At 34.1% G+C, this 11,282-nt stretch overlaps 1 protein-coding gene across 1 annotated transcript; it reads left to right on the forward strand.

Annotated features, from left to right (window-relative positions):
• The first annotated feature begins 105 nt into the window (after window positions 1–105).
• LOC110823296 (NADH dehydrogenase [ubiquinone] 1 beta subcomplex subunit 10-B) lies at window positions 106–7,933 on the forward strand. Its single transcript, XM_022053661.2, has 3 exons — window positions 106–535; window positions 648–706; window positions 7,634–7,933. The coding sequence occupies exons 1-2, from the start codon at window positions 247–249 to the stop codon at window positions 677–679; spliced, it is 321 nt and encodes a 106-aa protein (XP_021909353.1). The 5' UTR covers window positions 106–246; the 3' UTR covers window positions 680–706; window positions 7,634–7,933.
• Window positions 7,934–11,282: the final 3,349 nt, after the last annotated feature.

The raw sequence follows: 11,282 nt of genomic DNA on the forward strand, positions 1-11,282 counted from the left end.
TTCTCTAAATTATCTTTTATTAACTACGTAAATAATATACGATCGCCTTGTAAATTCATGTTCACTTAAAATTTTAGCAGCTTATTTCTCTTTTTGAAACAGACGATAGAAGTCCTAACCACAAGCCCAAATCTGAAGTTCATCCAAACCGGCCCACGGATCCCAACTCCCGGAACGTCATAAACAGTCTCCTGCATCCACCCCGGGATATTGTTGCGAATCCAATTACAGAGAGAAGAAGAAAAAATGGGGAGGAAGAAGGGAGTAGCAGAGTTCGAAGAGACGGCGCCGGATGACTTCGATCCGGCGCATCCGTACAAGGATCCGGTGGCGATGCTGGAAATGAGGGAGCATCTGGTTAGGGAGAAGTGGATTAACATTGAGAAGTCGAAGATCCTGAGGGAGAAACTCAGATGGTGCTACCGCATCGAAGGCGTCAATCACTACCAGAAATGCCGCCACCTCGTTGAACAGTATCTAGACTCAACTCGCGGCATCGGCTGGGGCAAGGACGGCCGCCATCCTTCTCTCCATGGTTCTCTCTTCTCCTTCCCTCTCTCTCTCTCTCTCTCTCTCTCTCTCTCTCTCTCTCTCTCTCTCTTGCTTATCATGTTTTTTCTCACTAAAATTTGATTCTTTTGACTTAGGGCCAAAGCCTCAGCCTGCTGAATCCGAATGATTCTTGCCACTGCCTCTGCTATCTGAGGTACGCCTTTTTTTTCTTTGTTCTCCATTCTTTTTTTTTTTTTTAAAATTCTCTTCTTGTTGATACTTGGTCTAAACTATTCAGAGAAATTCCTACTATTTTTGCATCTTCACTGTCTGATTGCCGAAAGATGTAAGAGCCGTAAGAATCTAGATGATTGATTATTATCCGAGTGATTTTTTTGGTGGCATGAGGCTTAGGCATGGGGATTGCATTTGTATTCAAAATTGGTGTTTTATTTATCGAGGGTTAGAATAGTATGGTTCTTAGTACCTTGTTTATACACGGATATCAGCAAAGATTCTGTCGCATTAGTGATTGGTACAGTGTACTTGCAAATAAGTGAATAGCACTTGGGCGATATGGTCTTTCCTCTAAACGGAGTTTGGTTGATTGGGCATGGATGTCTTTAAGGATGATCTCTTTGAAGGGATTCACATTCAGGACTGGGGTTTCTATGGTATACATCCAACTTTAAAAGTTTTCTTGGATCAGTAAGAACTTGCATGATGGATATACATTTGCTAGGAGTTTAATAGAACCAAATTAACATTCTTGGAAATTTTCGTTTGCTGGATGAAGAAATGTTCTAAGAATCCAAGTACTGCTCAGGATTGAGGTTTTAGAGAAACTTAAGCTCGAGCCTGGTTCTGGACTTTAGACTCTGGACTCTGGTCTCTGTACCATAATATCATCTGCATTCGAGTTTTGGTAGACTCGCAATAAAAAAGTTTTCCAACTTATGGTTGTTGCAAGTTGCACGTATGGGAGTTTATATAAACGTGAATTGGAGTTTGTTTATATTCTATTCCAGTTATATCCTTATGTATATCATTTATTTTGAGATAAAAGAGTAGAAAAATATATTAGAGTAGGCACCAAGGGGGTGTCACCCATGTACAAAAGATTTACAAATCTAAGAGTATATCTACAATGAAATCAAAATCATCAAGGTTACAAAGGTGGTGTCCCATTAATGTGGACCCAAAAAAATGGAACCATTTGTCCTTGATGTTTCCAAAAGAATCCTCTTTGTCTTCGAAAGCATGATTGTTTCTTTCTTTCCAAAGTATCCAAAAAATTGTGAGAGGGATTAGGCGATAAGTCTTGTTGTACTTGCATAAAAATTCCCAAGCATTTAGCTCCTTTTGTATAGAATCCACAGTACTCCAGCAAATGCCAAGAAGCCCCAAGACCATGGACCAAAGCTGACGGGAGAAAGTACAATGTAATAGGAGGTGATTGCAGGATTCGGCGTCAGCTTTGCATAGAAAACATCTGTTGGCTAGAGTAATACCTTTTTTCATGAGGTTATCCAGAGTGAGAATCCTTTCCTTGACAGCTTCCCATGTGAAAAAAGAGACCTGCGGAGGGGCCATACTGTTCCGTATCAATTTAGTGGGGCAGTCCAGGCATCTATATCTTTATGTACATCATTCCTGTTAGGAATACTAGCCCTGCCTGGATTAGAGTTTTAATGTTTCTCAAACATGAAAAAGGATCATGATGTATATAAAAATTGCAAAACAGAATTGTGTAAGCTAAAGCCAACTTGCAAGCGTGAAGATCATGTAAGGCTGTGGATCTTCAGTTTTGATTCAGATTCGTAAGTTACGAAACTGCAAGGGATATGCATGATTCTGATGCTCTTTCCATAGGCTTAGGTTCCAAACCTTGTACAAATTATTGGGTCATGTTTACATTGGGACCATAGTATTTAATAATCTTTATTTAACAGAAATTGATGATGACTTCACTAATTGGATTCTGATGGCGGGCTGCTTCTTATAAGTCCCAATGTAATATGCTGGTCATTGTCATTGTAGTCATTGTGATTTTATAGACTAGACTAATCTAGTGAGTTGCGTGTTTATCTATTTCTTTTGATGGATTGTTAATCTGTCTAGTTCCACTTACAATTGCATAAAATATATGACAAAGTATGGCTTAGTACCTTGTGATCTGAAGTTTTTCTTATTCAACATGTAGTTTATTCTTAAAAATTCCGTACTCATGATTTCAGTTAATATACCATTGTTAGCTATATGTTAATTGTCTGAGTTTCAAACAGTTTGACATGTCACACATGGACATTTAATATTAGATTATTGCTTAGAAACAAAAAGAAAACCTAAAAATTGTATTAGTTTTAATGTAAATAAATTTTTCCCTAACTTCTTCAATCTGGATTTTGATTAAAATTTTTTGTATTTTAAGTTTTGTTATTTAATAATTAGTTTTAAAATTTCAATTTTTTTAGATTTTACGTTTTAGGTTTCTTTTAATTATAGAAAGCCTTTCCAAAAACTTCAGCTATGAATGTCTCTTCCCACACCTTTCATCCAGCCCACTGTCATGAGGCCATATCTAGCCCAGATTGCCTTCCACTGCAGCTTTTATCAACTTGTATAAAATCTCCACTCCTTTGGCCCATAGAGCCTTATTAAATAGGAACCGAGACCACATTGCTTAATTCTCAGCAGAAATTGGTAATCTGATGGAATTGCAACTGACCTTTTTATTTTGTAATGCACCCCAGAAAAAATAATGTCAAGGCTTTTAGCCACATTACAGGGCTTGTGGACATAGTGTAAATGGGAATATTAAAAAGAATGCTCTTCATGAGAGTTGGAGTATATGGGATTGGTCAAACAAATATGCTTAAAGATATTTATTTAGAAAATTAGCAACATGTTTCGATAAAGATATTATTTGTTAGAATAAGTATTTACTTAGAATAAGTATTTACTCTTTTCTTTATAAAAGAAAAAGAAAATGTAACGGTGAGCAAATAACCAAATATGTTCAGAAAATAAGTATTCTACGCTAATATGCAGAGAGTTAGAAAAAGTTAAAAGAGATACTTATTTTTTCCTGTTTAAAGCTGCTTATCGGAACATAATCAGCACTTTTTTTATGTTCTCAAACAGATATATTAAAATAAGGTATTTAAAACTGCTTATGAGCGATAAATAAACACTCCCTAACACTCTCGAAATATGCTACCTTTGGATAGACATCATCTCCAACCCACCAACTTTCTTTGCACATCGTTGATGATGGGATCCTTGATTTCCTTATTGTTCTAGTGCCTAAAGGAATCTCCGGATATTAGATGGGAAAGGACACTGAAACAATCAGATACTCGAGTCAGCTCATGCGCTTAAACAAGCTCCTGATATGGGCCAATTCAAATTTGGTTGGGTTGATCTTAACCAAAGAGTTTGAAAAACCAGAAGGAGACATCTAATATGGAGAAAAGCAAATATGTGCAGCTTCTAGAAGAGAAAAGAATTGTTAGTAATAAGAAGATAGGACAACACTTGCTTGTTCTCGTTGATCATTATTACTATCCCTTGGAAATGATTTTCTTCTCTAGCCCTCGTGATCATCCTATTAACATAATTAAGACAAATGGGAAAGGGGAGAGCAGATCAAATTGTGGCAGACCCCTGGAGGACTTGAAATTTGTATGGTTAACCAACATAATAGAGTTGTGGTTTTAGTTCCAAGAAAGATTGTTTCACGTAAGGTTGCTGATTATCGTCCTATTAGCCTGGTCCTAAGCGTATATAGACTCATTACTTGAGTGCTCTCTTTAAGATCGAATTGGGCTTGGGCGGGTTATTGTAAAAAGAATAGACATAGATTTCTTATACCACTTACCATTTTTTGGGTTGTGTGGAAGAAAAGAAACGCGAGGGCGTTTGAGGGCATTGAAATTAATATTGTAAACATTAGAGATTCATGGTTTCATACTTTTGGATCTATCTTGTTAGGTCATAATGTGCATGATTGGGAAGATATTGGATTAGCTATGGACCACTTAATAGATATATAACTATTTTATATATGGGTGGTACTCCCTAGGTACATTTGTGAATAATATTTTTCTCTTTTATTTAAAAAAAAAAGGTCGAATGAGGTGCTTTAATGAGGATTTCTGTCCATTAGAGTGCTTTTTTTGGGGGGTGAAACAGATCCTTGATGCCTCTCTTAATGCTAAGGAAGTGGTGCAAAAACCTTCAAATATTGAGAAGAAGGCCTGGTTTTTAAGTTGGATTTTGAGTAGACCTATAATCAGGTTAATTGCAGTTTTGTGGATAAGGTTCTATAGAGAAAGGTTTTGGTTTTAGGGGGCAGAAGTAGCTCTTAGGTTGTCTTTTTTTTCTGTGGCTTTTTCTATATGGTAAATGGCAAGCCTAGGGGAGTGATTTTGGGGGGCAGCATGGGTTGAGGCAAGGAGATCCTCTTTGCCTTTTTCTTTTCATGATTGTGGTCTATGTCCTGGGTCGTATGCTTTCTCGTGGCAAACTGAGAGGTGTGTTTGAGGGTTTTAATGTAGGGAGTGATAGGTAGAAATTTTCCGTGATAGTGTGGAATTTTTCTACCACCAGTTTGCTGATGACATGATTCTTTTCCGTGTATATGATCATGAGAAGTTTTGCAATGTCCATACCATCCTACATCTTCTTTTAGTGTATTCTGTGCCTGTGTTTTAATCCTAGAAAGATTGGTTCAGGAGATATTAAAGTGGAGGAGTGAGTATTCAAGGGTTGGCAAATCCGGTTGGGTGTGATGTCTTACAGTGACCTTTCACTTACTTGATTGTTCGTTTGGGAGGCAATCCTTGAATTATTTATTGTTGGGATCCTGTGGTGCATAGGACTTCTACAAGTCTAGAGTTGGAAGTTTGCTCTTTTTTCCTGGGTGGTATCATTACTCTTGTGTAGGCATGTCTTTCTAGTATTCTGCTTTTTTGTCTTTCTCTGTCCGAAAATTCCTCACCACGCAGTTGAGGTACAGTGAGGGCGATAAAAAATTTCTGTTTGTCTTGTTCAGAGTGTGACTTCGGAGAGAGACTGTTTGCTTAAGCTTGAAGGAGATTTGGTTATTAGGAAGCTTTATTTTTAAAAACCTGTTTTTGTTGGCTAAATGGTTATGGTGGTTACCTTTGGAATCTTACTCTTTATAGTGTATAGTGATTAAGATCAAGTTTGGTTTGCAATGGAATGGTTGGGATTCTAAAGTAGTTTTTGATTAGTTATAGGAGCTCCGATAAAGTTATTCTTAACCTTTATTATTCTTTTCCCCCTTTCTTAGTTTTAGGATAGGTGATGGGTTGTTGTTTTCTCTTCTGGGAGGGCCTTGAATTGAAAATTTTTTTATAGTTTTTCGTTTCCCTCGCATGTATAATTTTTCCTAGCGTGATAATGCTCGTATATTCTCCTTTTTGGATCACTTTAATGGTTCTTGTTCTTGGAACATATATGTTTTCAAAAATCTTAATGATTTTGAAGCTGACAATATGATCTCTTTGCATCAGCTACTTAATTCTGTTGTTTTTCCTATGGGATCCAATCCTCGAGTTTGGTCCTTGGACTCTCCAGCTGTTTTTACCTGCAAGTCCTCCTTTTTCATCCTTTTTTTTTCTGATAAAAAGTGTAGTATTACCTCCTTTTCATCCATAGTTCTTCCGTTCACATGGTTTTATTTGATTTGGATAGGATGAATACTAATGTTTGCTACAAGATCATAGGTCAAATCATGCTCTGACCAAGGGTGTATGTGATGCATTATAATCTTGCTACGACTCATACTCACCTTCTTTTGCATTGTGATTTAGCTTGTAAACTCTGGTAATGGCTTTTTGATATTTTTGGTTTTTATTTGGATAATTGTTTTGGATAGGTTGAAAACCCATATCCCTGTGGGGTTTTGGAAGGTCGTTTGTGCTAATGCCATTTGGAGTTCCTCTTTTTGTTTTCATGTTCAATGACTTTGTTAGAATGTTAATATTTCTAGTCATGACAAAGAATAAAAAAATTCGGGGAGGAAAGCAAAAGAGTGTGCACAGAAGCTATCTAACTTCGAAAATGACGCTTATGCAAAGTCTTAGATATTCAATTTTTCCCTACCCCTTTCCCATATAGTTAATAATGGAAAGAAATATGCATGATTATGCAGGCCATTGTATAGGTTGGAAGCGTTCAAGTCTGAAACAAATTATTGATAGGATAAATTTAGATTTTCAGCATGATGTTTCATCAAATTTGCGCTGTGTACATATATTGTAATGTCCTTTTACTTATTTTGATGTATAGTCTTTTACAAACTAATCGTTGTCGTTGTCATTATCATCATTGTCATGTTAATTATTGAGTAATCTAATCTGATGAGTTGCTTGTTTATCTATTTATGTCATAGATTCAGTTAAAATATTTTAGTTATATATACTATTATTGGGATGGGATATTCGAACTTTATTCTTGCATAGATTGTGCATTCATTTAATAGTGCAGCTTGATATTGACAAGATGACATGCAAGTCTGACATAATGTCTTTGATGTGACAACAAGTTAATAAACTTTCGGGCAACTGAAAATAAGCAGAAAGGGATGTTCATTTTGTTTTTCTGCTCCTTAGGTGTGGGGAAAAAGAGGTAATACTAATCCAGGAGATGGTCGATTGGTTGAGCCGCTGCTTATCCATTCCTTCAACATCTCCATGAATGAGACAGAATGAAAAAGACCTTATTTTCTGTTTATTTTTCCTGGGAAAAAATCAATTTATTATATTATTTTCCCGATAAGGATGTGATGATTTGTGATGTTTGAAATTTTTAAATCATTTGAAATTTTTAAATCAAACTCATTCAATTGCTTCGTTTCTTGGTTTAGCACAATCTTATTTTGTGTTGCTTCAACACAAATTTGAAACATTCAAATGCTGCCTTTGAGTCATCATGCACCTTAATGTCAATTTTCTAATATTGTACAGTAATCTAATTATTAAATTACTCTAAATGTTGGAGCATTACTACGAAGAATAATGTCTTTGGGACACCATAATTAGCATCGTATATAGTCTATCCTATTGCAATTAAGAATTGAAAAAATTAACTAAATTTTGTTTCCTTGATGCAGGTGAATGAATTAGGATTTCAAATATGAAGTGGAAGCAAAATTCGAGCCTGCCTAAGCATCTTTGATGATTCGTGTTATTTAAACTTCCTATCATAAGGAGCTTTCTTTTTTCCTTTTATGCACAGAAGCTGCTTGTTCCAGGCATTAACCTTTGTTCTTTTGACCTTTATTCCTAGATCACTGCCTGTTATTTCCGTATATGCAATGAAAGGAAATGCCTTTACCGAGTGGAATAAATTTTTTCAGCAATGCTTGAGCTACTTTCATGCTGATTATGAATTTAACTTAGCACATTCTTCATGGATTTCTGGTATGATGGATCTAGAGACTGCAGAATTTCCATTTCAAATTTTTGTTGGGATCACCCGGAGGGGGAATGGGTTAAGTCTCATTTGGTTTAATTTTACTTTAGACATGATTCCTTTACCAAGTCATGTTTTCTCACTTTAATTGAACCAAGCAGACTGAGAGAAAATATGTCCGTCGGCTTGGCCGTGGGCAGGACTTACTGAAAGAACCAAATTGGCTAAACTGATGAGACTGGTTTGCATTAATATCTATCTGAGAATACAGATATAAAATCAGCTCTCAGGCACCAACTATCCCAAATATTGAAGATGTTGTATTGCACAACAATCTGGCTTATAACAGTTACAGCCTTGTCCATCAGACGTGGGAGCATAGAATTCTGCTTTCATCATTTTAGAAGTGATATTAAATATATAGTAAAGATTTTGATTGGCGTTAACGTGATGCCCTGTTCTGGTATTTAAATCAGTCATCTATATGTACTTAGGAAGCCCCTTGTTCTGCTTTGAGATCAGTAATCGTACACCTAGTAAGCCAGGTGAATTTGTTAACCAGCGTAAATGACCTATTTTTGATAAGAGAATTAGTATTAGTGTGCAAGAACTGATTTAAGAGCTCATTAAACCCAAAAGAAGATGAAAAACATTATTTGCAAAAAATTATGGGGCTATAAAGCAAGATTAAACGAACTTGTGAACATTAACACGTTAAACTTAAAGGCACCCAGTGTTCTCCGTAGACTGTTCCTCAAAAGGAAAAAAGCAATTGGTATATATGTATATACATGTATATATTCACATAAACACACACATTGGCTCCTTCAAGGACCGAGGTCACTGCTGAATCATTCGAGCTTCCACTTGCAACGTATAAGCTCTAGCTCCTCTACTTAAACCTGCAAGAAAAAATGGGGTCAATATGACTGTGATTCAGTTCCTTACAGCGTAAGTTTATAACAAAAAAAAAAAAATGAGTATAAACCAGGAGCTCCCTTCAGTCCAATGGGCGGGCAAAGTATGGGGAAGGAGTTGCTCCCACTCCATGCATTTGGTTGAGCTTAACATTAAGTCCTTGAAGATGGCAGCTCAAATTTGATGACTGGAAGTTTCTGTTTGAGAAATATTAAGCATAGCCTTATGCATGAGATGGCAGCTCTACCCACATCTCAGTCCTCCGTATTGGGCTGAAAGGAGCTCCTCAGCTCCTCTTCCTTGCTTCTCTTTATGAATATTTTCTGCCTCAAGATATAAGATACACTTTTGCTTCCTTAATATTGTTTGGATATGTACTCTAAAATACCATGTGTGTAGGTATGTGTGTGTAAATCTTACAATGGAATCTTTCACTTTCCTTTTCATTTTATTTTGTGGGTTGCTACAAGTTTTGTCCTTATTCACCTTGTTGCGTCTAATTCTCAAATTCATGCATCATCTATACTTTTTAATCAATCATTTATGTCAAATAATTATTAATCTAATGTTTTCTTTTTTTCTCTGTTTATTCGAGTGATAAGATCATTATTGCGTCAATACTAAATATATATTATTTCAAAAAAAACATTGATTTTTGCAAAATTATTCTTTTCATATCACGGTTGATGACAAACGAGTACCAAGGAGAATAAAAAAAGTACAAGAAACAGTCAAATGTTTTAAGCAGCAAGTAAACCCCAACCGTCGATTGGTTTTCTCGTCATGTAAAATGGACGGTCAAGATGTACTTCAAAATCACAGCAATACCTAAGAAGACTAAGGCAGTAGGAGAGAGGAGGTTGATAGGTTTTGGTGACAAGACCAAGTTGTTGAGTTACGAGGCTGTGAAATTTTAGTATTTGTCCTGCGCGCAGGTTGCTTGGATTCTTTTCTTCATCCTTAAAAAGCTGCCGCTGCTGCTGCTTATTATCATCGTTTCCATTTTTTATTTATTCATTTTTTTCTTACTCTTTAGAATTAGATGTTGAAGTGCCTCTTAATTATTCTTTAATTTCGTAGTTATTATGCAAAAATTTGGACTTATATTTTAATTTTTAGAGATCGATGATGATGTAAAAAATTATTTATGAATCAAATTTAATAGTCATTTTTATTATATTTACATAATTTATTCAAACACCACCCTCACAATTTTTTTTTTTTGTATTCCTTAAAATATTTAGATAATTTCATAATGTTAAGTCATTATTACAAAAATTAAATATTATGAAATTGATAATGTTAAAGATGACATGTTAATGAGGAGAAATATGATATATTAGAGGCTTCGATAACTTGTAAATATTTGACTTAGTGTTGACCCAAAATTCGGGTATGATTAGTGCTAGACGAGGGCTTAGGTTATCTACCTTCACTAGTAAACGATGATTCTTGAATTTTATTTCAAAAAAAATATATTTTAATATAAAAATTAATAAAAATATAATATAGGATAAGATAATAAATATAAATTTATAATATTTACAGATAATATTTTTATAGAAATAATCTATTATTGTCTAATAAATTAAAGTTAAAATTGAATTATTATTTTTAGTTGACGCATATAAATATCTTATCATCACGTATTCAAATCGAATATGTTATATAGTTATCACGTGCTTTAATTTTGTAATTACTTACAAACACATAATTTGATTATAGAAAAAAATAAAGATTAAATAAATAAGACTTATTATAAAATAATTGTTTTCAATAATCTAAGTGGAATAATTATATTTTAAAAAAATGGTTTGTTTTACATCACATATAATGTCATTTATGTTATATAATATATATATATATATATGTATATGCTTGAATTTTGTTGAGATTGAGCTTTCTGACAAAACGCGGTCGTATTGACCACAAATATATGTTCGAATTAAATTTAAGGGAATATATAAGTTTGACTAAGTCGACGGGCCTACAAGCAGGTCCATGTTGGATCAGACCCAACTCTAATTATCAATAATCAAATGAGTAATTTATTTTTATTTTAATAAATTTGGGAAGTAAAATAGCTTCCGGATCTTCTTACATGCTGGATTTTTTTTTTAATTTTTATATATAAATATATGAAAATTGTACATTTATAAAATAATTAAAATAAAAAGAAAATGCTTTTAATTAAATACTATTAAAAATATTTTGTAAAAAATAAATTTAATGCGTAGATAGTCATAATAATAATAATTTATATAATGGTTCTATATAATCTTTGCTTATAACTTTTTCTTAAAAAAAAAAAAAAATTGATGCCCAATTAACAACCTTATATATATATATATATAATTTTAGAGCACTAGAATTATATTGAAAAAGCAATATATATATATATATATATATATATATATTTATTTATATAA

This window comes from Carica papaya, chromosome 9 (genome assembly GCF_054855325.1).
Source record: "Carica papaya isolate Zhongbai chromosome 9, ASM5485532v1, whole genome shotgun sequence".
NCBI classification, from domain to species: domain Eukaryota; kingdom Viridiplantae; phylum Streptophyta; class Magnoliopsida; order Brassicales; family Caricaceae; genus Carica; species Carica papaya.

Coding starts and splice junctions, on each gene's coding strand:
- LOC110823296 (XM_022053661.2), top strand. CDS start 247: ATGGGGAGGAAGAAGGGAGTAGCAGAGTTCGAAGAGACGGCGCCGGAT. Junction 536..647: donor CCGCCATCCTTCTCTCCATG/GTTCTCTCTTCT, acceptor CTTTTGACTTAG/GGCCAAAGCCTCAGCCTGCT.